Source organism: Taudactylus pleione, unplaced genomic scaffold, assembly GCF_031769625.1.
Source record: "Taudactylus pleione unplaced genomic scaffold, aTauple2 ptg001827l, whole genome shotgun sequence".
Classification (NCBI taxonomy): Eukaryota; Metazoa; Chordata; class Amphibia; order Anura; family Myobatrachidae; genus Taudactylus; species Taudactylus pleione.
The window spans coordinates 1,369,406-1,393,642 of NW_028286224.1; the positions used below are offsets into that span (position 1 = coordinate 1,369,406).

The 24,237-nt window shown below is 44.1% G+C and overlaps 1 protein-coding gene across 1 annotated transcript in view; it reads right to left on the bottom strand.

Moving 5' to 3' along the window:
- Positions 1–24,237, bottom strand: part of DOCK2 (dedicator of cytokinesis 2) — a 966,148-nt gene that overhangs the window by 198,162 nt on the left and 743,749 nt on the right. The window contains exons 33-34 of the mRNA XM_088465050.1: positions 12,495–12,643; positions 7,048–7,133 (exon numbers count right to left, since the gene is read on the bottom strand). Coding sequence (XP_088321176.1) covers positions 7,048–7,133; positions 12,495–12,643 — 235 coding nt within the window. The remainder of the gene's footprint in view (positions 1–7,047; positions 7,134–12,494; positions 12,644–24,237) is intronic.

Genomic DNA, 24,237 nt, shown 5'->3' on the forward strand with positions numbered 1-24,237 from the left:
GGAGATCCAGATCCCTCTACTCCCCTATCTGCCGTTCAGACCCATTTGACAGTACTACTTATACCATAACATTTCAAATTGATATCTTTCGGGGGGAGGGGGGGTCAACAGACACCAAACTTGTGCCAGAACTGGGATGCTGGACTATTTGTAATTTCTCCTTAATGGCTGGATTTAGCAGGAGGTGGCTCAGGTCAACAGATCATTGAGAGGGGTCTTGGTACATATACTTAAAAGATAAGACAGAATTAGAAGTAGCAGGACATTCCACAAAAACAAATTTCTGAAAATTGTTGTGTGTATCAAGTAACCCAGGTATAACAGAGTCTTAAGAAAATGGGTCATTTAACAATACAAAACTTGCTGGGGCAGCTGAGCTATATACAACTCTTTGGCAATACTTGCTGGCAGCAGAGAGCCAGATGTTGATTCAATAAAAGAAGCGAAAAACAGAGAAATAAAAACTGTTAAACAGAACATATGCTTTACTTTAATAATAAAGTATTCTAAGTACCTCTTCTGCTATTGCCATCCTGAGATGGCAATAGCATAGGAGGACAGCTATCCTCTTCAACACCTCTGTAGTAACACATTCCCACCATCACCTCTGTAGTAACAAATTCCCCTCCAGTGCCGGACTGGCAATCTGGCATTTCTGGCAATTGCCAAAAGGGGCGATGGTCTCAGGCCGGCTTGAGGAGTGCAGCTGTCAAAGCATAGAGCTTAAGTCACCTTTCCGACTCTGGAGGTGTCCCTGCCCTCCACCCCTCCCACCGGAGTTCATGGTATGAGCTCAGGGGCTGGTGCACATGATGGGCCGGTCCGGTGTTAAATCCTTGCTGAGCAGCACCACCTCCCAGCGCTCTGCTGGGATATTAAGAGATGGGGTGTGCTGCGAGGCCAGGCCCCTGTGACTCGCGGCATGCCCCCGAAAAACATAACCATACCACAGGGAGGACTTCCAGGGCTGATCTATAGCCCCAGTCCATCCCTGTTCCCCTCTAACATACTCCCTCCACCACCTTTGTAGTAACACCTCCTGTACCACCTCTGTTATAAGAAATTCCCACCTCACCTCTACAGTAAGATTCCCTCCATCACTACTATAGTAAAACATTCCCCTCTATCACCTCTGTAGTAACACATTCCCTTCCATTACCTCTGCAGTAACACATTCCCTTCCATTACCTCTGAAGTAACACATTCCCCTCCATCACCACTGTAGTAAAACATTCCCCTCCATCACCTCTGTAGTAACACATTCCCTTCCATTACCTCTGTAGTAACACATTCCCCTCCACCACCTCTGTAGTAACACATTCCCTTCCATCACCTCTGTAGTAACACATTCCCCTCCATCACCACTGTAGTAAAACATTCCCCTCCATCACCTCTGTAGTAACACATTACTCTCCATTACCTCTGCAGTAACACATTTATCTCCATTCCCTCTGCAGTAACACACTTGCCTCTGTAGTAACACATTCCCCTCCATCACCTCTGCAGAAACACAATCCCCTCCATAACCTCTGTAGTAACACATCCCTTCCATCACCTCTGAGGTAACAAATTCCCATCTATCACCTCTGTAGTAACACATTCCCTCCATCACTGCTGCAGTAAACATTCCCTTCATCACAACTGCAGTAACATATTCCCTCTATCATAACTGCAGTAACACATTCCCTCCATAACCTTTGTAGTAACACATTCAACTCTATCACCTCTGTAGTAACACATTCCCCTCTATCACTACTGCAGTAAACATTCCCTCTATCACTACTGCAGTAACATATTCCCTCTATCACTACTGCAGTAACACATTCCCTCCATAACCTTTGTAGTAACACATTCCCCTCCATCACTCCTGTAGTAACACATTCCCCCATCACCTCTGTAGTAACACATTACCTCCATCACTACTGCAGTAACACAATCCCCTCCATAACCTCTGTAGTAACACTCTCCCCTCCATAACCTCTGCAGTAACACATTCCCTTCCATCACCTCTGTAGTAACACATTCCCCTCTATCACCTCTATAGTAACACATTCCCCTCTATCACTACTGCAGTAAACAATCCCTTCATCACAACTTCAGTAACATATTCCCTCTATCACTACTGCAGTAACACATTCCCCTCCATCACTTCTGTAGTAACACATTCCCCCATCACCTCTGTAGTAACACATTACCTCCATCACTACTGCAGTAACACAATCCCCTCAATAACCTCTGTAGTAACACACTCCCCTCCATAACCTCTGCAGTAACACATTCCCTTCCATCACCTCTGTAGTAACACATTCCCCTCTATCACCTCTATAGTAACACATTCCCCTCTATCACTACTGCAGTAAACATTCCCTTCATCACAACTTCAGTAACATATTCCCTCTATCACTACTGCAGTAACACATTCCCTCAATAACCTTTGTAGTAACACATTCCCCTCCATCACTTCTGTAGTAACACATTCCCCCATCACCTCTGTAGTAACACATTACCTCCATCACTACTGCAGTAACACAATCCCCTCCATAACCTCTGTAGTAACACACTCCCCTCCATCACCTCTGCAGTAACACATTCCCTTCCATCACCTCTGTAGTAACACATCCCCCTCTATCACCCAGTGTTCGCAAATACTCGCTATAGCGCGTATTTTACCCAATATCGGGCACTGGGGACTCACTTTTTAAAGTACCTGGGTTCCCGGGGACGCGCTGTGCTGTGGCCAATCCCTGACAGCTGGCTGCAGCACAGCGCGTCCCCCTGCAGAGACAGACATAACGCTGTCTGTTAGAGCAGCCAATGAGAGTCAGATAGACTCTCATTGGCTGCTGCTGTGGAAAGCCGTGCTGGGATCAAGTGTCTGATCCCAGCATCGGTACACCGTCCGTGCTCGGCGCTGGGACAGTGTTTGCTCCCAGTGCCAGGTAAGCCACCGTGGCGGGTACCTGGTGAAGGGACCGCCTGATCCCTTCCACCGGTGTCGGCAGGAGAAGCTTGGCTCCGGGCGCGAGCTGAGCGGAGCTCGCTGCCCGGAAGCCAAGTAGCGGCGGCGGTTGTTTGGTACTGGCCGCAAACTTTTGGCTCACGGTCCAGCAGCCAATAGGAGGCAGACACGACGAGCCAATCACGGCTTGTTGTGTCATAGCCCCGCCCACTCACGGCGTCTTGAATTCAGTCCGTCGGCGGATGGGAGGACTGAAGACCTCCCGGAGACAAGTGAAGAGCGGTGCGGCAACAGTTCCGGCAGCCGCGCAAGAGGCCAGAAGATGGCGTGATCAAGAAGGAAGAGGCGGCGCGATCAAGAAGGAAGAGGCGGCGCCGCTGGCCAGGACGGGCCAGCAGCAGAAGACTGAAGCTGGGGACCGGAGAGGACTGCGGGGGTGGAAAGTAAAAGAGCTATCGAAGCTCCCCCCTGAAGCCTCTTCCACCATGCAGGTAGGCGGCCTTGGGCCACCGTTATTTACCCCTCCCTAGACCACCAGGGTTGTCGGGCACTAGGCCCGTGGCATAAATTCAAGGGATAGGCCTGTGGGTATATAGGCGGGCACAAGGCCCGGGTTACATAGGGGACATTAGGCCCAATTGAAGGTATCTGCCCCCAAATAGGTGTGTGACCTGGGCATTAGGCCCAGGTCACTAAAGGGCAAATAGGTGGGTCCCCAGTAGTTGACCCAATTTGCCCTTAAGTGACCTGGGCCTAATGCCCAGGTCACTCCTATTTGGGGGGCAGCTACCTCCACTGCATAGGAGGTCTGAGAGGCATATGGGGGACTCCTGGGGGCACTGCATAGGGGGACTACTACTGGGGCCACTGCATAGGGGGACTACTACTGTTGGCAATGCATAGGGGGACTCCTACTGGGGGCAATACATATGGGGGACTCCTGGGGGCACTGCATAGGGGGACTACTACCGGGGGCACTGCATAGTGGGACTACTACCGGGGGCACTGCATAGGGGGACTACTACCAGGGGCACTGCATAGGGGGACTACTACCGGGAGGACTACTACCGGGGGCACTGCATAGGGGGACTACTACCGGGGGCAATGCATAGGGGGACTACTACCAGGGGGCAATGCATAGGTGGACTACTACCGGGGGCAATGCATAGGGGGACTACTACTGGGAGCAATGCATAGGGGACTACTACTGGGGGCAATGCATAGGGGGACTAAAGGGCATTAATGTGCAGCATCATTTGTAAGGGGTATCACTACATGGCATAATGTGTAAAGACCGGGCATTAATGTGTGGCATAATGCGTAAAGGCTGGGCATTGCTGTGGCATAATGTGTAAAGACCAGGCATTAATGTGTGGCATAATGTGTGAAGGCTGGGCATTGCTGTGTGGCATAATGTGTAAAGGGCTTTAATGTGCAGCATAATGTGTAAAGACCGGGCATTTATCCTTTGATAAAAATGCCTATTACCTAAAGCGTTATTCATAGGCTAACCATACTATCGCTTTAAAACGGGACACATTAATTAATTACAAAGGTTCTGTGGCTGAGCCACAAAACCTGTGTAATCCATGAGTGTCCCAGTTTAAAGTGATGATATGGTAAACCTACTTATTCAATATGGGTTTTGTGAACAGACAAGTCATATTACCTGAAAGATTGTGGAGGCATTAAAACATGCATTTAAGGGGCTTGTGGGGATATCTGATGCTCTTGGGGGTGGGGAGGTCTGAGAGGCATATGGGGAACTCTAAAGCATAAATTATGATGGGACCCAGAAATGGTCAGGTAGGACCCCATTTTTTTTTTAAAGTGGTGGGTCCCTGGGATCCACAAATTATGTCACTCACTGCGATCACTGTCACCTCTGTAGTAACACATTCCCCTCTATCACTACTGCAGTAAACATTCTCTTCATCACAACTGCCATAACATATTCCCTCTATCACTACTGCAGTAACACATTCCCTCCATAACCTCTGTAGTAACATATTCCCTTCATCATTACAACAGTAAAACATTCCCTCCATAACCTCTGTAGTAACACATTCCCCTCCATCATTTCTGTAGTAACACATTCCCCCATCACCTCTGTTGTAACACATTACCTCCATCACGACTGCAATAACATGTTCCCCTTTATCATCTATGTAGTAACACATACCCTCCATCACCTATGTAATAATACATTCCTTTCATCACCTCTGCAGTAATACATTCCCTCCATCACTACTGCAGTAATACATTCCTTTCATCACTACTGCAGTAACACATTCCCCAAGTAACACATTTCCCCAAGACCTCTGTAGTAACACACTCCCTCCATCACTACTGTAGTACAACATTCCCTCCATCACTACTGCAGTAACATTTTAAAATATTTTAAAATACTAAAAATTGATATCTATGGGTTTGAGACTTATACTAAGAATGGATATTTTTCAGCGCCTCAATTACCTGCTACATACAGCTAAAACACCTTGGAAAATTGTCTATGTAGACACGGCTTCACTTGCAAGACCACGTTATTAAGATTTTGTTTAGGTATAAAACTATAAAGATAACAACATTTAAACAACTATATCTAACAAATCTGCCATATTACACTACCTGCATTGTGGCTATAATATCAGCAAAGATAGAAAACACGATTTAAAATGAAAAATGCTGATAATACTTTAGTTTTAATAAACATTTGCCAAATAAGAACCATGTTTTTAGGATCTAAACATTTTTTACCAGAAATAAATATTTTTAAGACGTCATTCTAAGCTGTAACAGAGAAGGGAAATTATGTTGGTTCCTGAGCAAGACCTTCTGTCAGCCTATAATGACATTTGTTATTCTCACTTCTCAATTACTCAGTTCTCTTGCAATCAAGATAACACTATTAAAAGACAGTTGCCGTAAAAGTAAACAGCCTATTGACCTAATTTATAAGAACAAAGCAAAGCAAACAAATGAGAGCTGAGTTTTGTGGTCTATAAACGTAAATAACGACATGCTTTAATTAGCACTATGGTACTGTAACTATTATCTAAAACAAACTGGAGCTGTGATAATGACAGCTCTAAAATCTATGTGGGAGAAGCATAGAGATCTATAAATGGATATGTATATACTGCATGGGGAGAGTGCATGTATTAATGAGCTACTCAAGTGTGGGCAAACAAATAAAGTTTTAAAAACTGTGGTTATGAGGAGTAAGGTAATTGGTTATCGTCTCCGATACAGACAGGACCACAAAATGAAAACATTTTTAAACATTGTACACAAAGGTAGAATATTTCTACCCATAAGTAGAGCTTGATATGCATCCTCGTTGGCAACAGTATGATATGTGCCCAGATGAGGCCAGGCAAACGTCACAGACACTTACGTTCTACTTCCACCTATGTTGTTTATTTTATGCGAGAAACGCATTCGCTATTTGGCTTCAATTAATCTGCAAAAGCCTCTCAAATACAGCAGAAACAACTTCCCTTATCGCGTAGAAGATTTACAATTTGTGCCTGCCCAAGACCACCCACAAATAATAAGATTTTCTCAGGGGAATATGCATATATTTCCTATTCAGCATGTGTTCCCAATTACGTAACACACCCTTACTTGGCCTTAATAGAATGCCCTATCCTGCTCTACATACCCAGGTGCAGACAGGGGTAAGGGGCACAATAATGCAAATCTGCATAGGTGCATATGTGTGCACACACCAAGATACATTAGACCAACTGGCACAGTGCTCACTCTGCATCAGAACCTTCATGTTTATTTACTACAATAGCTCACTGAGTTTAAATATAAAGGATTTCCCCAACTCAAACCTAGGGGTAGATTTACTAAAGATTCTAAAAATGAAAAGTGGTGGTGTTGTCCATAACAACCAATCAGATTGTAGCTATAATTTCCCTAATCCTAGAAATGATAAACTATGATTGGCTGCTACGGGCAAAAACACAACTTTTCAGTTTTAGAAGCTTTAGTAAATGTTTCCCATATCATCTTGAAGACAAATAACAAGTTATCAGTGACTTTGTACAGTGAAATGAATGAAATCCATATAATCTTACATTGATTCAAAAAGTTGCATGTATTGCCAATCACCACGTCCTCCTTCAACTTCATGGTCCAATTTCAGAATTATTTCATTTTCAAACTGCGCAGGAAAACAAGGTTAGAAACATTATTTGTTTGCATTTATTCTAATCAGCATTAAAAGGCTAACTAAAGGTGGGTACACAACTGAAAGATATATCTGCAGATCGAGTGATCTGCAGATATATCTTTAGATGTTGGTCGTTCATATACACTGAACGACCATCATCTATGCGGGAGCCGGGGCTGTGCCCCTCCCCGCGGCTGCCGTTGTGTGTGTACAGGCATATCTGTCCATCGGCTGTGCTGCACAGCCGATGTGATATGTCTGTGAACGACGTCGTTCATAGACATATCGACTGACCGGCGTGCAGCATAAATATTGGGCGATCAACTGATCGGCCAATATATCAGCTAGTGTGTACCCAGCTTTAGTTGTCTCTATACAATTATTACATCTAGGCAACTAATGTAGCAATTGTTTTACTGCAAGGATAACATCTGAAATGAGTTCTGCCAATCTGTATGTACAATGGAATAATTTACAAAATATGTATATTTCTAAAGTTTTTTGATTGCATTAATTTACCAAGATTTAGTAACACAAAACATAAAAAAACCTCTGACAGTTAGCTATTGTTTTTGTTTGTTTTTAATCTGTACCCAGCAACAGTGCCCAGATGTGCCAATGCCCAATAAATAATAATAACATAATGCATACAATAAATAATGACCTTACATGACTGATGAAGTGTAACTGAATAACTGAGCCATGGCACATCAGTATACAGTAACATATTACATAAACAGGAGAGGATCTGAAGAGATGCAGAAGTAACTCTCTTGACAAACCAAAGGTTATGTCTGCCTACAGCATCTTCAACAAAAACAGAAAGCCGTAACAAACTAGATGCATCATTGTGTGTGTAAACACAGACCAAAAGTTTATGCACAAATCCCAACAGTTCATATTTGGGTTAGACTATTCTAATTAGTGGATCTGGAAAACAGGCATGACCTCATGATAATGTGTAAGTGGTTTGAGTGGATAAGGAGATTCTTCTCCACAGCAGCCATAGGCTTAGCTATAGTGGGTGCAGGGGCGTATCTACCCATTGGCCAGGATGGCACTCGCCAGGGGCGCTGACCAAAGGGGGGAGGGGCGCCGTCCCACAGTGCCACCAGCAGCCAAGGGGTGGACTAGTCCCCCGGCCCCACAAGTGTTTGTAATAGCAGCCAGCCAATGAGAGTCAGACTGACTCTTATTTGCTGCTGCGTCATCACTCATGAGCTCCGTCTTCCGGCTCCCCCCGCAGCATGTGATGGGAGAGACGTCATGACGTCTCTCCCATGCAGGTGCAGAGTGGGCCGGGACTCAGAGCGGACAGCGGCAGTCGCGTCAGGAGCAGGGATCAGGAAAGTTGTATTTTTTTTCTTTGTGTGTGTGTGAAAGCCTGGCACAGAGGGGGGGCACTTAAATAGGGGTGCCCGTTACTGGGGGCACTGTATAGGGGTGGCCACTACTGGGGGCAATTTAGGGGGGACTACTATTGAGGGACTATTAGTGAGGGCACTGTATAGGGGGGACTACTACTGGGGGCAATGCAGCATAGGGGGGATTACTACTGGGGACTACTACTGGGGGCAATGCAGCATAGGGAGATTACTACTGGGGGCAATGCAGCATAGGGGGATTACTACGGGGGGATTATTACTGGGGACACTGCATAGGGGGGGAGAGGGGCGCCAGTCCATTACATTGCCAGAGGCGGTTGGATCCCTAGTACACCCCTAAGTGGGTGTAGCGGGTGCCATTGCTCTGGGGCACAGAGGCTAAGGGGGCCATGAACCCAGGTTATATGCTGTAGTTGCATACCAAATTTCTTGGTTTACCTGCTAAGTAATTGGGTCCGTCCCGTTGCTCAGTGCCCCCAGTTCACACTATGCCACAGTGTTCCTAAGGCCTGATTCAGAACCGCGGGTCGATGTTAGGCCACTGCGCATAGGTTCACACTATGCCACAGTGTTCCTAAGGCCTGATTCAGAACCGCGGGTCAATGTTAGGCCACTGCGCATGCGCACGCAGGAGCTGGCTCCGACGTGCGCATGTGCGAGACCCGGCTAGCGACGGGCGCTCCGTCGCTCCGAGTCTCACACCAAAAGGGGCGGCTGTCGATTTTGATCCACAGCTCGCACCGTTTTCGAGGCGTGGCATGGGGGTGGCTTCACAAACGGAGGCGTTCCCATCCTGTTAGAACCAGAAACTCTCTGGGGCTTGCGGCCACGAGACCCTGCCACAAGGGTCTCGTTGCAAGCGCGATGGTCGCGATGGTCTTGACCATCGCGACCATCATCCTAGCTGCTCGCAATAGCTGTGGGTGGTCACACACAGCTATGCGAGCAGCCAGGAGGCCGCTCCAAAAAAAAAAAAAGCCCTGATTTAGAGCGAGTGCTCTTTCAGAGCGTCCGGCTCTGAATCAGGGCCCTAGTTCACTTTGACAGGCACCTGCCAAAACTCAGAATTATTATATTATTTGTGTATCTATCACTGTAACAAACCTTATGACCTTTGTACCATAGTAATTTTGTGTAGGTAAAGCTATCAGGATTTTTGCTGTTAATAAGTGTACAAGATGGCTGTTCAGGTGGACACCCACATTTTCCATTTTGTAGTCTAAACTGAACAGATCAATAAAAGACATTAATTCTTTAATTTCAAATGGTCAGAAAGCTGTCATTAATTATATGACAACTCATTGCAACCCTTAACATAATGTACTTGTCTGTACTGTATAATCCATGTTGTAAATAGGTAGAAATCTTAAATTGCAATAAAGACAACATAGACCAGAACTTAATTGTATTCTTTATTCTCACAGCAAGAATTGAACCGGGCTGGCTGTGTTCTTTTGCTTGCTGAAGTTAATAGAGATTTTAGCATTAGTACTGTGGATGATTGATTCAATGCAGTGACATTTCAGTGACCTGTTTGATTAAAAACTGGGAAGGTGAATTGGGGCCTTTAAGTAAATACTAGGTGGGATTTCTACTGGTTCAATACTGCATTTCATTTATCAGAGATCTTCACTTTGTACTTTTCATTAGAATGCACATAATCCAAAACCCTTCTAGTGTCAACATTTCCTTTGCATACAGTGCAGAAAAGTACGAGGGTTTGCCACAAGCACAATATAGAAGATATTCATCAGAAGAAAATAATATGTAGAGGAATGGGATTTGGGGTATGACTGACATGTAGGGCAATTTGACCTGTCATGCAAACTGATACTAAATTGAAACTAATACTGATATGCTATTTCTGCATCTATCTTGATTTTACGTGTTTTGCATACACTTATAATTTGCTAAGCAGATGGCATACTTGCCATGTATCAGTGAAATATGATGAAAACAGTATTATATAACGTAATATTGTGTAAACTAAAGGTAGCAGAGTTGCAATGCTAACTACCTAAAAGATCTTGCAATTCTTTAGTTCTAACTTGTGAGTCTATTTAATCATCCCAATCACCCTGATTTCAGCAGGACATTCCCGTTTTTTGGGGGTACTGTCCCGCTGTCCCACATTTGCAGCCTGCAGTGTCCTGAAGGGAATCAGCATGAAATACCGCCGTCCGATTCCCGGCAGCGCCTGGCCGACAAAAGCAGAGTTCCCGGCAGCGGAAGCCCGACAGCGCTGGAAATCCAGATCGTCGCTAAGGTAAGTATAAACTAACCTAACCCCCTAACCCTCCTTAGGGGTGCCTAACCCTAACCTCCCCCCCAAGTGCCTAACCCTAATCCCCCCCCTAAGTGCCTAACCTTAACCCCCCCTTCCCCGCTACCTAAACCTAAGTCCCCCGGGGGGTGCCTAACCCTAAGTCCCCCCCGGGGGTGCCTAACCCTCCCTCCCCCTAGCCTAACCCTAACCCTTCCGGGGGGGTGCCTAGCCCTAAGTCCCCCCCGGGTGCTATAAACCTAACCCTCCCCCCGCAGCTGTCCGCTCGCAGCGCCCGGCGTCAGGGAAATGTCAGGCGTCTACATTTAGACCCCCGGCATTTCACCCTCGCCGGGATATGAGAGTCTGGAAGCCGGCTGTCGGTATTAAGGCAGCCGGTTTCCACTATTGTATACCTCCTGAAGGTGGGGGTGGGGGTGAAGGAAGGTTGGGGGTTCCTCTGTCACCACTGCCCTGCATAGCAGCAGGTTAAGTCCCCAGTGTGAATAGAAACGGGGGGCTGGCACGTGGTCATGCCCCCAAATGTCATACAATGGGAAGTGTGGCCTTGCGGGGATGTAATATTCATTGCAATTGTGCTCCAATAACCAGTGGAGCATCAATAATGGGTGCAGGATGTGCGGTGCACACAGGTCTAACCTCACATATTTTCTCTTTCTTAACGTTCCCTTGACCCTTGGCCTACATTCCTGTGTGACTATATCATACAGCCCATTAAGAACCTCCCGACTACCAACGTTGCAGACCATTCCTTACAGCCACTAGGTGCATAGGATAAAATGTACTGTTGGGTTACCGAAAATAGTAGTGATAAGAGCAGAAAATCATGACTGCACAACGCCACTATTTAATTAGCCCCTTATTTTCAGTTTTAGCAATCAGTTATAATACTGACTTATGCTGGGTACACATTTGTCAATAAATCGCTTGCTCTACCGGCGAGCGACATATCGCGAGTGCATCAGCGAGTGAACGTTGCCGTTCACATACATATCAGATCGGCCCAGCAGCACAGCCAACACAGATATATTTGTGCATCTGCATGTGTGTATGGGCAGGGCCGCAACTAGGGGGGGGCTAGAGGTGCACGTGCACCGGGTGCCAGATTGCAGGGGGTGAAAAAAGCTGACTCAAGGTGGCTTTGGGGGCTGCAGACTCAGAAAATGGCCATCCAAAAATGGCCGCCGCCAAAGAGGAGACAAATGCTAGAGGTCCTTACTGGCCAGGGGGGTTTATGCTAATTGCCAGGGGGTTTATGCCAGCCGTCCGCATGGACGAGCAAGGACAAACTTCAGGTACAGGAAGGGAGGGGGCGCAAACTTGCTGCCTTGCACCGGGTGACAGATATCCTAGTTTCGGCCCTGGTATGGGCGACCCCCCAACTGCCCGTACATTTGCTGCAGGGCCCGCGGACACTGACATCACAACTGGGCAAGCAAATTTAAATGCCCGCCCAGTTGTGATGTCAGCCCAGACATATGGAGCAGCCTATTGGTAAGTGCGTATAGCTTACCAATCGGCCACTCTAACGGTGGATCGGTCTACTGTGTACCCAGCCCAAGTGACTACTACCAGATAAGCTACTAAACAAGAAATTGCTAAGTTTGTTTAACTAATCTTAATTAATTCAATAGCTATTTAGCGGACACATTTATACACATCATATACTTCTTGTTATGTTACCTTTCTGAAATCTTTATTATGGTAGTATTCACAAAGCATCATATCAAAAAAGATCGGAATTGTGGCTTTGCGTAATTCGACCTCAGGTATAAGTGTCATCTCTAGAATTGGTCCCACCATTCCAGGAATAAAGCAGATCTTGTTCTGGCCTGGTATAAAATAAGCAAACAAAAATTACAGATATACAGGTACCGCTAAAATTCTGAGCTACTACACTCACTGTATTTCTAGTGTATTGATTTTAATCATTTTACATATAGGGGTCTATTTACTAAGCAGTGTTAGGAGACAGAGTGAAACGTGATAAGAAAGTGAAAAGGTGCCAGCCAATCAGCTCCCAACTGTTATCTCAAAGGCTGTGTTTGAAGTCCGGCGACTACCCCTGTAGTTGCGCTTATCTGAAATTTTTGCTCGCACCCTTCCTGCGTAAGAATTCAATCGCCCCCCAACAATTTATAAATATCCCACTAAAGGTGCGTACACACGGTACGATATTTATGAACGATAACGATATTGTTCAGCGATAAATCGTTCATATCGTTAATTTTTATGCTGCGAACGACCTATGAACGACCAACGATGCACGTTCCCGCATGGACGATAACGATATCTATGTCCGTACATGCAGGCCATCTTGGACGATTTCATCACAATTTGCATGTTCAGAGATGTGGCAGGATGACTTCACTGAAAGATACATATATCATAGATATCTTTCAGTGTGTACACCCAATATCGTTTGTCCTGCACTACAGAAAGGTTCAAGGGAAATCGTTCAGCGATATCGTCGGTTGTGCAGATTGTACCGTGTGTACTCAGCTTAACTTCATTTTTTAAACCCTACCCTGCAGTCACATTTTTATTTTAGATGAGGTTCTTCTTAAGGATAATTAAGTGTAAGTGATATCGCACCTGTGTGTTTAGATACATATGTGAAGATATTATAGAGATTTTCTAGGAATAATTAGTGAAATATAGTTTCACAGATATACAAAAAAAAATAGCTGAAATACATCTGGTTTCTTATATTCATACAGAGATGTGCCACAGAAAAAAGACAAATTATGATGTTTGCCATAATATGAAAATCGTTGGAGAGCGCTGGTCTTATAGATGAGTGTCTGTGGGGTATATTTACTATTGGGCGGTTTATCAATGCTGCAGACAATCGTCAGTTTTGACCGATAGTTTAAAGTGGCAACAGAAATAAACACTAAACCAGCATGGTTTAGCAATTATTTGTGTTGCTTCTTTAAATCCACCAGTCAAAGCCGACGACAAACTGCCCAATAGTAAATATAACCCTACAGTATATCTGCTCCAGACAACAAACAGTAATGAAACAGGGAAAATTTAAGAATATCAGACTGCATTTAAATATCATAAAGGTAACAAAATTAGGAAAATTGGACCAATTTGCTTAATGTATGCAAAGAGTTTAAGGCAGGCACCACAATTGAGTATATAAGTCCTACTCTACTTGCTATCAGTCACCCCAACATTTAGCATCAACAGAAATTTTACAGAAAAAACTCATTAAATTAAGTATGACTGTAGCATATGTAAGATATTTAGAAATCAAGGTGCAATTTCAGTATTTTTTGTATCATTATTAGTATTGTTATTTTTAATTATGAAATATTATTATTAATCATAATAATAACAATAAAAATGTGGTGTTAAACAATTAAATAATGTCAATAAAATACAACAGCTAGTTTAAAAACTCAGCAACCAGGTAATATGCACAAACTGATGCTTAATTGTACAGTATGTAAAAGAAGATTGCTGCAAAATTAAATTTTTCAAAATTCTACTAATGTGTGTGAGTAATACTGTATTTTTCAAAATAGCCTGTCTAATGTGACAACGCAAAAAATTCATATCTCATAGAATCTAATGCATCCAATTACCTCATCTTGTCATAAGTAATTGTAAAGAACTGAATATGTGTAGAAATCAATACAGAGCAATTAAATAGAAAAGATGCATAATTATAATGCATAGCAGATGCATTTTTTCCTACCTTTAAAATCAAAATGAGATTAAAAAAGTTAACTTTAAATAAGAGACACTGTAGAACTGTAAGAGACTAAGGGACCTATTCATCATCGGAGGCCGTATGGCCCCAGATGATTAAGTAATGAACTCGCTGCAAGGGATACTAAAGTATCCAACTCGCAGCGGGGGATAGTCTACATCGGAGCAATTCATCATTGCTCCGGTGCTGGGACAGCTGCTCCGAAAAGCAGCTGTCACCTCGGTTAGTATCGCAGCTACAGAAGTAGCTGTGTTACTACTTACAGAAGTAGCTGTGTTACTACTTACAGAAGTAGCTGTGTTACTACTTACAGAAGTAGCTGTGTTACTACTTACATAAAGTAGCTGTGTTACTACTTACAGAAGTAGCTGTGTTACTACTTACAGAAGTAGCTGTGTTACTACTTACAGAAGTAGCTGTGTTACTACTTACAGAAGTAGCTGTGTTACTACTTACAGAAGTAGCTGTGTTACTACTTACAGAAGTAGCTGTGTTACTACTTACAGAAGTAGCTGTGTTACTACTTACAGAAGTAGCTGTGTTACTACTTACAGAAGTAGCTGTGTTACTACTTACAGAAGTAGCTGTGTAGCTTTTGCCCTTCTGCTCCACGTGAGGTTTCTGTCCTAGCTTAGCTCGCCTTAGGACACCTGTGTTACGGTTTGACAGGTCACGCATGTGCACAGCCAGGGAGTCTGTGAGAAGGCTGCGAAGGGATCCGCTCGGATCCCTCTTTGCATCCCCGGAACTCCTTCCCATAGGAAGGAGCGGAGCTATGAGAGCAAGTGCCGTCTGAAGATGATTGTTTTCGTGAGCAATTTCTGAAAACTTTTAGTTTTCGGAGTTTGCTGAACATCAGGGGGTCCTAACGGACCCCTGATGATGAATGGCCCGGTAACTAAAATATGCGGAAACTAGTGTTACTGGGCCATTTATCAATGATGAATAGAATCCTGAGTGGTATATTTATTAATTATATGGTTTTAGATTTGAACATTATAATTTCTTATTGGCGCTATTCGAGGAGATTCAAAATTAGGTTTCACGCAAATGTATTAAAAAACACACACAGGAATAGCAGCTCCTAAATGTTACATTCGGGGAATACTTAATATTTGTGGGTACCCCACGAAAATGGGTGTTTCAGCTAAATGTTCCACAAATGTTATTTTATAAATTGGCCTATGAGGGAGGACACATCTGCCGCCATGGCAGCTCACTATGCTGTATTTGAGCCTGGCAGCATATAGACCCAGAGAAAACTATGATTAAAGGACTCATATTGCTGAATATATATACCTACCAGTGTATCAAAGAATTGGGCACAGTCATCAATCACGTACAATTAGCAATACAATTGAACTTGACCATATAAATGTAGATATATGTACTGCTTGCGTAACCATTACACGTTGTGCACAACAGTGCTGGAATTAGAATGCAGGTGCCTGTGGGCAGGTGGTTGTGGTATGCTCTGGCAGGTTATTGTGGTATGTTCTGTTGGTATTAAGAATGTCGACACTCATTATGTTGATACCCTCATGTCAACATTGTCTGAATGCCGTAATGTTCAGAATGTTAACATTTAACCTGTCAACATTCACAATATCAACACTGAAATATTGTTGAGAGTCAGGGGTAAATTTACTGAAGTGAGAGTTTTTAGAAGTGAGTTTTAGAAGAGATGTTGCCCATAGCAACCAGTCAGATTCTACTTAACAATTAACTAGCACCTTCTAGAAGATAATAGCTAGAATCTGATTTGTTGCTATGGGCAACATATCTTCTAAAACTCATTTCTAAAAACTCTCACTTTAGTAAATTTACCCCTCAGAGTGCCGGCAATAATATTTTAGCCTAACCCTAATTGTAGCCTAACCCTAACCTTAATTATTATTATTATTATTATTATCAGTTATTTTTATTTCGCCACAAGTGTTCCGCAGCACCTTACAAAGTACATAAACAATAGGTTGTTTTACAGTGACTTACAGTACAGTACAGTACAATACAATAAAGGACATGGATAATATACATTGCTACATTTGTGACCATAACACCCAGATAAGCAACAGAGCAAAGCAACCAAGTGTTAGGTGCCCTAGTAGAGAGTAAGAAGTAGATGAAAGTAGAGTAAGGAGAAGCTCAAGAGGGTAGAGGGCCCTGCTCATAAGAGCTTAAGGTACCCACACACAGAGGGTCTGATTCAGAGCCGGACGCTATTTGCGCTCGCTCGGTCAGAAAAAGGGGGTGGCTATTTAAATTAACCGTTCGCTCTTTGCGGTCTGTTCACGCCTCTATGTCTGAACGAGCGAACAAAACATGTGGACGTTTTTTTGATAAAAACGCCCCCTGGCCGCTCGCATCATACGTCATGTCCGCTATTTATTAGATTAATCGAGTACATCGAACGGCGTCTGAACTGCTCGCTATTCTTGTGGTTGGTTTTTCCTACCGCAATCATGCGAGCAGTTCTGACTATAAAACAACCAAGTGACGTGGTCGATGATGCTGCTTTATTAATTATGCACACCCTTAAAACGCCCGTTTTGACCTTTAGGCACGCCTGCTTTCTGATCTCCACTCCCCGTTTTCAAGCACCTTCCCCTGTTACCACCCACAAACGCCTCCTCCTGTCACTCAAAATAGCAGGCATTCGCTATTTAGCGAGCACATGATTTCGGCCGCACTGACTGGTTCGCGCATGCGTATTACAATCCGTCCGCATGCGCAGATGTGCGAACATCGCTCGGAACGAACGAGCGGCCGCTTACGAACGGCTCTGAATGAAGCCCAGAGCGATCTGCACACTATCAGCCGACGTGTACGATTTCCCTTGAAACTCTCCCCGGCAGCTCTACACTCGATCTCCACACGATCTGCACACAATTTGGTGTCCAATCTTCATACGATCTCTCCTGCATTCAGACTTTTCACTGTGTATTGTATCCTAGATTGTCAGATCTGCCCTACAGCACGGCAGATCTGACGATGCGATGTGTGCGACCAGCGGGGACGTGCACCGCATCGTGATCGTGAGTGGGGTCTCATGATTTCCTCGCAATTTTGGCATATTTTTCACGATCTGTCGTTCCACTGCGTCGGAATCGGCCAGTAAAATATCGCTATGTGGGTGGGCAGCTTTACAATCTAAAGGGGAGGGACAGACAAACAGGTGTGACACAGATGGGGTAGACAGAATTGCAGCCTAACCCTAAGTTCAGGTGTCGATATTCTCAATGTCGACATTCTACTACATTCCGAGCAGGTCACTGCTGTAATTTCCACAATGTATTGGGTCATCATTCAAAATGAAGGTGAAATTATATATGCATAAAGCTATTGTTAAAACATCCATAGTTTAAAATGGCATGTAAGTAGGTAAGGCTGGTTCATTTCCACTCTTAGCTCTACATTTTCCTTCTCCCAGTGACTCTGCGATGTGCTCAGAGGAGTGGGGGCAGTGCTAGGCTTGAGAATAGATAAGAGTCCTGGGTTTTTTGCTGATTGGCTGTTTTTTTTGGTCAGGTGGTTGATTATCTGACCAATAAGTGGATTGCTGGTGTGTTTAAAGTGGATGTATACAAGTGGTGGATTTGCATGTGTTCAGCCTCTTTTCACTTCTGGAGCCCACCCTCCCGTCCAAAGCCTTTGCTGCTGTTTTTGGTCATTATGCCAAAATTGTATTCCTTATTTAGGGAAGGCACAGCATTGGTGGGAGAACGCTGCATCTCAGTGGCTTTATTGTAGTGCAAGAGAGCTTTGTGAGGGCGCTGGTCCTCTATGTATATGGCGAGTTTGTTCTTCTCTGTGCGGGGGGACCCGGGCGCTTTTATACAGAAGCATTCGGCTAGGCCCAGGGGGGAGGAGAGGCCTTCGCAGTGTAAATGCATCTCTAATAGGGATGTTTCAGTCGTATCCTGAGTATGTCTCCATCTACAGGGCTGGAACTGAGTATGCAGCGTCTCCTGGCCACCTCGGGTTAGGTGAATTCATTTAATTAGTAAATAAAAGCTGTGACCTTTTAGCCAAGCTGTTATTGTGTCTCTTTATTTATTAGTTAAGTTCAGTTAAGTAAGGTTGTTTTAAGGGGGTAATCAGCGATAAACCAATGGAGGTCTTATGTATCTGTTAACATGCCTCCTTTTAAAATGTAATATTTGGGAGCTACCATTTTTGCATTTTAAAACTTGCCCATATAGTTTCAAATAACTCCGTCACGTGTACTTAAAAAAGCTGATTTTATCTGGCATGCAATGCAATATTTTGGGCGTCAATCTTGGTAATTAAATGGGATGTGGAATCTGAACTCAAGATACAGTAGGGATGTTGGCGATTGGGAAGCCAGTGCCGGGATTCTGACTGGTGCCGGCATATTGAGCTCCGACATCCCGATAGCAGAGATTAAAACTACATCCCATCTATAGCAGGAGATCCTCTCTCCAGTGGTGTTTAGGAACATCTGTAGAGGGTTTGCTAACTTCTCAGAAACATACATGGGCCAGTAATCTGATTAGCGGGCTAATGATAGAATATATTATTTTTCTAAATATTAATTTATTACCGAATTATGAATATTTTGATTCCTACAATAATGAATTAGTAATGTAAGGATGTTCTCTAGCGTCGCCCTTCTCCCATAGACTTAGAAAACAAAGTGACATTCATTAAACAATTTTCTGTAGAAAACCAACAAAAGTTATACTAATCTCTCCAGTACGCAAAGGGTAAATCATTTCAGCTCTGATATTGGATTTTATCTTGGGAATCCAACACCCTATCTCTAAAACACAGCATGTTCTCCAGCATTTAGTTATCTATACTGCTAGACTCCAGCTTTCCCTTTTTTTTTTATGTGAAAAAAAGAATTTCAAATTAGACCTTTTGTACTGTACATAATGCAATCACCGACAATCTGCATGTTTGTGCACAATCATTTGCCAAAAAGATAATGAGAAATTGGCTTATGCCCTACTCATTGTTTTTTTTCCTGCAGTTTTACTGTATTACGTGGGTGTATGGTACATTTCTAGCAAGTGGACTACTGAATGTGCAATTAGTAAAGATGATGTAGCAAATGCAAAGTACAGTCAATAGCTGAATAATTATAATTCCTCAAGACAGTACGCAAACTGTACAGTGAACTTTTCAGGATACAGTGTACAGTAGATCTCATTGTGGTTTGTTACAGTATGAATTGGCAGTTTCATGTTTCTCTATGTGATGAATAATAAAAGCCTGCATACAACTTTCCATTTTACCTGTAAAAGTTATATTAAGAATGGTTACTCTGCTTTATCCTAAAACAGGTTTTGATACATGAAATATAAAATATAAATTCTCACCAACTATGCGCACTTTGCGGGGCTGATGCAGGGGCGGTTTAACAAAGGAAGGCGCTCATGTGCAATCTCCGTGTGCACCTCCCTTACACTGGCGCATTCTCTGAGCAGACTCTGGCACTATGCCAGAGATTACTGCGCAGTCACAGATCGCTGGGAACATGTCCCGGTGATTTCCCCACTGCGCAAGCACAGATATCAATCAGTGGAGGCAGACTCAGCGCAGAGGTAAGTATAGTAGCCTGTAGGTGCAGGGTAAGTGGTGTGTGCTCTCTTAAGGTGCGTACACGCTAGACAATATTTTACACGTTTCGCCCGATTTCGAAGCATCGGAACGACAAATCATGTAAAATATGTCCAAATCGTGAGTGTCCACTCATGAACACGCTGCCGATGCGTGTACCCGTGGGTCATACATTGCATCTTCAGATCTTGCCTACTGCAGGCAAGATTTGCCGATCTCATACACAATTTTGTGCAATAGATAGAGTTTGTGCACAATAGATCTTTAGCCATATTGGACACTTTTTAGCACCATATCGTGTCCTGGAGAGCTGGGGAGCTGCCGGGGAGAGTTCAAGGGAAATCGCTCAAGATATCGCATCGTGAGCACATCATCTAGTGTGTAGGCACCTTTAGATATGCCTATGGGATGATGGTCAATTTAAATGCACAAATTTGCAGGTGTAAAATAGTATCATACAAATAATAAAATTGAGTGTATATACAAAGCTGCAAATATCACAAGATGTGTTCAGGTCTGCATCAGTATCATATGTACTAGGTTTCCGTCATGCATGCACATAAATTTCTTAATAAAATGAAAGAACCTATTGAATACAACAAAAAGAATTACACACACAACATCAGACAATATATGCTGAACAATGCAAATATCATTGACTGACTGCTCCACAAAGGCTTATGGGAGGAGTTGCTGCGGGTGGGCATTCACAACAGCTCCCCTGTCGGCCATGTTTTCTTTTAGCTGGAAACACTGCCCGATCGGAGCTGATTCTGGCAATCTCACCAATTTAAGCTGTAAAGAGGTGGGATTGCCATAAATTTAAGGGCAGACTAGATGAGCCAAGTGGTTCTTATTTGCCGTCAAATTCTATGTTTCGATGTTAACTTTTTGAATTTTTTTGTTTTAGCGCATAATTGTGGTATAGTGGCACCATTTGTTAAAATTAGAGGAGATCTCAGAGTGCTTAGAGAATACATTTTTTTTCCATAAGGAAATATACATATATATGCAGCTTGTTTTTTTTGGGGGGGGGCCTGTGCAGAAGAAGTGTGCTTAATTTTTGCTGAGCAGAGTGGTGTAAGTCCAACTCCTAGATCTTTTGAAATTTTCTTGAAATCTAAAACACTAATAAAATCAAAAGTGTACAGTATAAGTCCGAAAATATTGATACTACGAGGGTGGATCAATAAGTAAGGTAACAAGACGTCTCACGTGTGTAAAGTTCTCTAATTCTTTCATTCTAGTTTCCCCCCAGGCCAGAACAGGTAGACCACTGATTCCCCTCACAGTCATTAGGCTCCACCTCATATCAGTCATTGGGCGGTATTCAATAGTTTTAGCACACCCACTCTCGCGTGTGAAGTGCTGCTATATCTCGGGGCGCTATTTAAATGATGCCGATCTTCGCGTCAATCGTGCCGAAAGAGGTTGGGTTTAGCCTCATAAATCGACTACACCCGACCAAAGTGCTGAGCGTGATAGCGAAAAGTGCCATTTGGGCACCCTTCGGGGGGGTGCGAGCTGAGATGCCGGCGCCAGCAGCTGATCGCGCCTGACAGAAGCAAGAATTAAATAGCTACATCGGTTGCAAAGGGGGGTTGAAATAATTGAATTCTGCCCATACTGTCATAACATCAGTTGTAAAATGACAGGAAACATGGTCAAACATTGAGGTGCGTAGTGTGATCAGATTTCTACGTCTAAAGGGCACATCAGCATCTGAAATTCATTGCCAGCTTGTTGAGGTGTACGACGATAACGTCATGTCACGGAAACAGGTTTGGGTGTGGTGCACTGCCTTTGGTAAAGGCAGGACAGATGTTCAAGATGAGCAGTGATTTGGCCGGCCAAGCATGCTCACCACAGATGACAATCTCTGCCACATTGTAGGTCTGATTCAGGAGGACGGACGCATTTGAGTTAGTGATATTGCTGATGAACTGAACATCTCAATGGGTACTGTGCACAACATTGTTCATGAGCAACTGGGGTACAGGAAAAAGTGTTCACGCTGGGTACAGAAGTTCACAAAACCATGAATAGAATGGGATTGTCTCTTGTGCACTTGACGTGGTACCATGAGGAGGGAGATTTGTTTCTGCTGCGTATTGTTACACACAATGAAACGTAGTTGCATCAAGTGACACTGGAGATGAAGCAAGCATCCATAACATGGAAACATGCATCATCCCCACCTTCAATGAAATTCAAAACAACTCCATCAGCACCAAAGGTTATGGCGACCGTATTTTGGAACAAGGTTGTTCTTCTTGTTGATTTCCTCACCAAGGGATATACTATGAATACTGACCGCTATTGTGACACATTGAGCGGCGGTCAATTAGTTGAAAACAACCTGAGTTGCTGCAAACAGGCATCGTACTGCTGCACAATAACGCCAGGCCACACTCATCCAATCGCATGCGCTACCATTGGGAGGTACTGGACCATCCTCCCTACAACCATGACCTGACATCACGTGATTTTCTGCTCTTTGGGCCTTTGAAGAGGCACCTGGGTGGAAGGCGATTTGAAATCAACGGTGTAGTTGGCACAAACCAGCGTCGTCCCGCACTACCGTGCCAGATGCTCTCTCATCTCTAAAGCTCTGTGCGCTCTGCAGGTTAGGATATCCAGGTTTGCCTGGGAGAGCTGTTTAGCTGCAGGCTGCAGCATGTGTCTGTATTGCTAGTTGCTGGATTCCCCTTTTGGACTGATTGTGCACATGTGAGCCTCTTAGAGCTGCAGACTCATCATTACAAGCAGAGTTATGCAATCCAGCTGATATGCTGGACCTGAACTGCAGAGATCATGTGGATGTACTGTTCCCAGTCCTTTAGTGCTTACCATTCTCTCTGCATGCCTACAGTGTGCTCCACGCCTGAGTTCCCTCCAAAATCAGAGATGGGTGCAGCCATGTTGTTTCCAATCAGGTGACTAGCTCACAGCCAATAGAATCCCAATCTGCCATCATCTGACTTCATGATTCAAACCTTGAACAGCCAGGGGTATAAAGGAAGCTTCCCGAGCACTCACTAATTGCCAGTGCTTTGCGCTCTCTACTGGAAATCTTCATAGCAAGAGTTCTGCTCAGCGACTTCAGTGCAATAACCATCTCCAGCACTCACTGGCTCATCCCAGCCTTCCTGCAACAGCTGGCACTGCTCCGCATCCCAACAATCCAGTAATAGCTGGTAATGGTCCGCATCCCCAGGAATCCTGTAATAGCTGGTTCTGCTCCGTATCTCAGCTCTACAACTTTATCCTAGTGTCATCTAGGGGGGAAGAGTTCTGGCTCATCCCAGCATTCCTGCAATAGCTGGTGCTGCTCATCCCAGCATCATGCAATAGTTGGTACTGCTCATCCCAGCATTCCTGCAATAACTGTACTGCTCATCCCAGCGTTACTGCGATAGCTGGTACTGCTCATCCCAGCGATCCAGCAATAGCTGGTACTGCTCATCCCAGCGTTCCTGCAATAGATGGTACTGCTCATCCCAGCATTCCTGAAATAGCTGGTACTACTCCGCATCCCAGCAATCCTGTAATAGCTGGTTCTGCTCCACATCCCAGCACTGCAACTTTATCCTATTGTCATCCTGAATGAAGAAGAGTTATATCAAGCCTCCTAGTTTTCATCCCAGCCTCTCTAGTCCCACTCCCATGGCAACTCCTAGTCCGAGTTTACTCACAAATCCCAGCCTGACAGTAGTTCAGCAAGCCGTCATTTCTTGGCTTCAGGCACTTAACACTGATTTCTTCTATGCAGGGATATATGCCTTAGTGTACCATTGGAACAAATGCTTAGACAAGTATGGGGACTATGTGGAAAAATAATCTGTACCAAGGCCATACTATTGATTATACATGTACCAGTTGAATAGATTTATTTACATTCACAAAAAGCAGGAGCACCTATGGCTGATTTGTGTTCAACTCAGCATCAGGCCCATTGCATGTCATAAACTCATAGTTGTCACCTTCCTGGGTGAAGAGAGGGGCGCAGCCAAGTTGGCGATGTGGGGGGTGTGGCATAGCCAAGTGGGCAGCATGATGCCATCCCACTCCCCACTATATAATGCCGCAATTGCCGGGATTTTGATTTTGAAGTGG